At 42.1% G+C, this 3317-nt stretch overlaps 1 protein-coding gene across 1 annotated transcript in view; it reads right to left on the reverse strand.

Moving 5' to 3' along the window:
* Positions 1-27: 27 nt before the first annotated feature.
* CSUI_010126 (oxysterol-binding) overlaps positions 28-3317 on the reverse strand; it is a gene marked incomplete at its 3' end in the record, with an annotated part of 12026 nt that continues 8736 nt past the window's right edge. The window contains exons 6-9 of the mRNA XM_068070231.1: positions 2860-3056; positions 1788-2171; positions 1306-1375; positions 28-491 (exon numbers count right to left, since the gene is read on the reverse strand). Coding sequence (XP_067917792.1) covers positions 28-491; positions 1306-1375; positions 1788-2171; positions 2860-3056 — 1115 coding nt within the window. The remainder of the gene's footprint in view (positions 492-1305; positions 1376-1787; positions 2172-2859; positions 3057-3317) is intronic.

Raw genomic sequence — 3317 nt, forward strand, 5'->3', positions numbered from 1 at the left:
AGAGGAAGAGAAAGAAGAAGAAGAAGGAGAGGAAGAGAAAGAAGAAGAAGAAGGAGAGGAAGAGAAAGAAGAAGAAGTTACCTTGAACTCGGTGCGAGGTGTTGGCAAGGCAGTCCGGCTGTGAGGCATCGGCCCTCCTAGCCTTCCCGCCGTAATTTCTAGAAACCTAACTACAGAAAGTCGGTCAGAAGAAGAAGAAGAAAGAAGAAGAGATATCGCTCTATAGGCTGGAGATACAGAGGGAAGAAGCTCGTGTTGAGGGAGAGCTGACGAAGAGGAGAGATCTTCCTCTTCCTTCTTCTTTTTCTTCTCTTCTTGTTTCTCTCTTAGCTCTTGCGACCTTCTCCGGCCGTCTAAAGAAGAAGAAGAAGAGACATCTGTAATTTCTCCCCCCTCTTCTTGTTCTTCTCTGGTCTTCCGAAGACAAGAAGGAGACAGCGAGGAAGCTTTTCTATCTTCTTCCGCGTCTCCTATCCTATCTGGAAAATCCTCTGTCGAAGAGCAAAGAAAGAAGAAAAGAGAAAGAAGGGGAGGATAAGAGCAAGGAAGAAAGAAGAGAAAGACAAAGGACAAGTGGATCAATGAAGTAAAGAGAGCAACACCTAGCCAAGATAACTTCTCGCACCCCTCTCTCTTTAGCCATCTTGTAGAGGCAGTACCGATACGACCTGAAATACCACGCATGCACTACTACTACTACTACCGCAAACACATATAGAGAGAGACATACAAAGATCTACATACAGACACTATACACAGACATGAATATACATACATAGTCCTACATGCATGCATACATACATACATATACATACATACATATACATACATACATAAATATAGGTTATGGACGTGTGTATCGGCATCACTATATTATGCGGCCGCTCTGTCCTCTGACGTTACCTTCACAGAAACGCCATGTATTAGTGCAATCTACACTCTCTCTTCCTTTCTCCTATCTAGATATCTATCTTCGATCTATCTTTGATCCCCCATCCATCTATGTGTGTATGTATTGATCTATCTATCTATCTTTTTGTTTCTTTAGGTTTTCTTCTGCATGTGTCTTTTCTCCTCCTGGTCGATGAGGAGGGAATTGCCCGTGTGTATGGCTACAAGCAGTCTCTAAGCAACCCTTCTCTCCTCCTCCTCCTGTCTTGCTGCCTCATCCATCCCTTTAAACAGCGGCGCTTTTCTTTTCATATAAAATACAGCGAAGAAAGAAAGAAAGAGTGAGAAAGAAAGAAAGAAAGAAAGAGTGAGAATGAAAGAAAGAAAGAAGGATTCGTAGTGTTCTTCTTTCACCTTTGTTTAGTCCTTCTGGTCTTGCACCTCCTCCAGCGCCGTCCGCAGGGGCAGAATGATAGAAGTACGACTAAATGACCCCAACAAAAGAAAGAAAGAAAGAGTGAAAAAGAAAGAATGAAAGAAAGAAAGAAAGAAAGAAAGCAAACAAGAAGACACACAGGTATCCATCCTAACCCACGCAAGTACAGGTGTAGAGATGTCATTCATACACATATATATATATATCTTAGCGTGTATATATACATATATATATATATATGTATATATCGTCGACATAGAGCATAAGACTGGGTACCCCGCCACACGGCGAATGATGGCAACAGTGACAGGAATAGATGCAGAGTCAGTCCCAACTACACCTGTCTATCTCCTTGTTCACTATCTATCTCGAAATCTCTCCTCTTTCTCTTTTGGCATCTCCCTATCTCTACTCTATTTCGAGCTGACTGTCATCCTAACGGCCTTTCCATCTCTCTGACCTCCTGATCTTCGCATTCGAAGAATTCTGTATCATCGTCGTCCTCGTCATCTTCTCCGTCGTCTTCGGAGCTTGAAGTGAGAAGCGCACCCTTTTCTGCTGCTCTCGCCCCATGAGAAGCCTTCTTCGTCTTCTGCTCCTCCAAGAGATTGGAGGGGGAAGGGAAGCCACTCCTAGGTGTCCCTCGCGCATGCGCTTTAGAAGAAAAAGAGGAAGAAGAAGAAAGTTCTTCTGACTTCTCCGCTGCAGATGAGGGGAGGGCCTTGTTTGAATGAGGGACACTTCTTCCTCGGGAAGAAAAAGACTCTCCAACACCCGTTGATCCAGGTGTACATACACCACTCTCATGGGCCGACGACGTCAGAGCTAGCATACGCTGCTGTGACTGAAAAGAAAGAAAAAGAAAGAGTGAGAAAGAAAGAAAGAAAGAAAGAGTGAGAAAGAACGAGTGGGGAAGAACGATAGATAGATGGATACGTCGGAGTCAGGCTTGCGAAATCTTTGTCTCCCTTCGTCTCCGGAGAAATAGTGAACAAGGAGGTCATGGCCTTAAATGTGTACACGGCAAACACGAAGAAGAAGATACCATATACAGATATGCACATATATATAGATAGATATATATATATATGCATACATATATACCAGACAAGATGTAGAGGTGTACATGTGGACGTATGAAGGACCAGAGGGGTGCTATAGCAAAGTAGATCTAGCGTCCTACCTTTTTAAACGTATCTACTAGAAGAACACAGTCACATATTTAGATAAATACATACACATGGAGATATATATATATACATATGCAGATATATATATATATAGAGGTATCTATCTATCTACCTCCTTTGGTATCTTCACTCCTTCTACTTGAAGAACGTACGCATCCACATAGACGTCTATGTATGGATGTGATCCCCGTCTCACTCATCTCTATCTACCTCTATATATGGACCTGCATGCGTGTATCTCGAGAGGCTGCAGTAGGTGTTGGACTTGTCATAGTAGGAGTCCTAGTAATGCTCGTGAAAGGTAGCGTGTGTGTGTCTTTGTATGCGAAGGCTGCGGCGCACCTTTTCGAGTTTATAGTTCTGTTTAGCCATAGATCGTAGGGATCTCTCTAGTTGACTTCTCTGGGAATTTTCTTCGCCTAAGAGAGCCTCGGTAGTACTAAAGTGTCTCTCTACTAGAAGTTGGAATTCGTCGATCTTCTGGAGTAAAGAAATTAGTAAAGACTTCAACTCATAACCTCCGCTTGGAGCACTCCCGTCTGGTGTACATACACCCGAAAAAACAGAAAGGCAAACACGAAACAAATGACAAGGGAAACGAAGCCATAAGAAGAATACAAATTGAGACAGAGAGATAGATGGATTAAAGACAGATAGATAGATTAATGATAGATAGATTAACTGGGATAGATACATTAAAGAAAGATAGATTAAGGATGAATAGATCAAAGATAGATAGATAGATAGATTAAAGAGAGATAGATAGATAGATTAAAGATAGGTAGATTAGATAGATAGAT

The sequence above is a fragment of the Cystoisospora suis genome (genome assembly GCF_002600585.1).
Source record: "Cystoisospora suis strain Wien I chromosome Unknown contig_6712, whole genome shotgun sequence".
In the NCBI taxonomy this organism is placed as follows: domain Eukaryota; phylum Apicomplexa; class Conoidasida; order Eucoccidiorida; family Sarcocystidae; genus Cystoisospora; species Cystoisospora suis.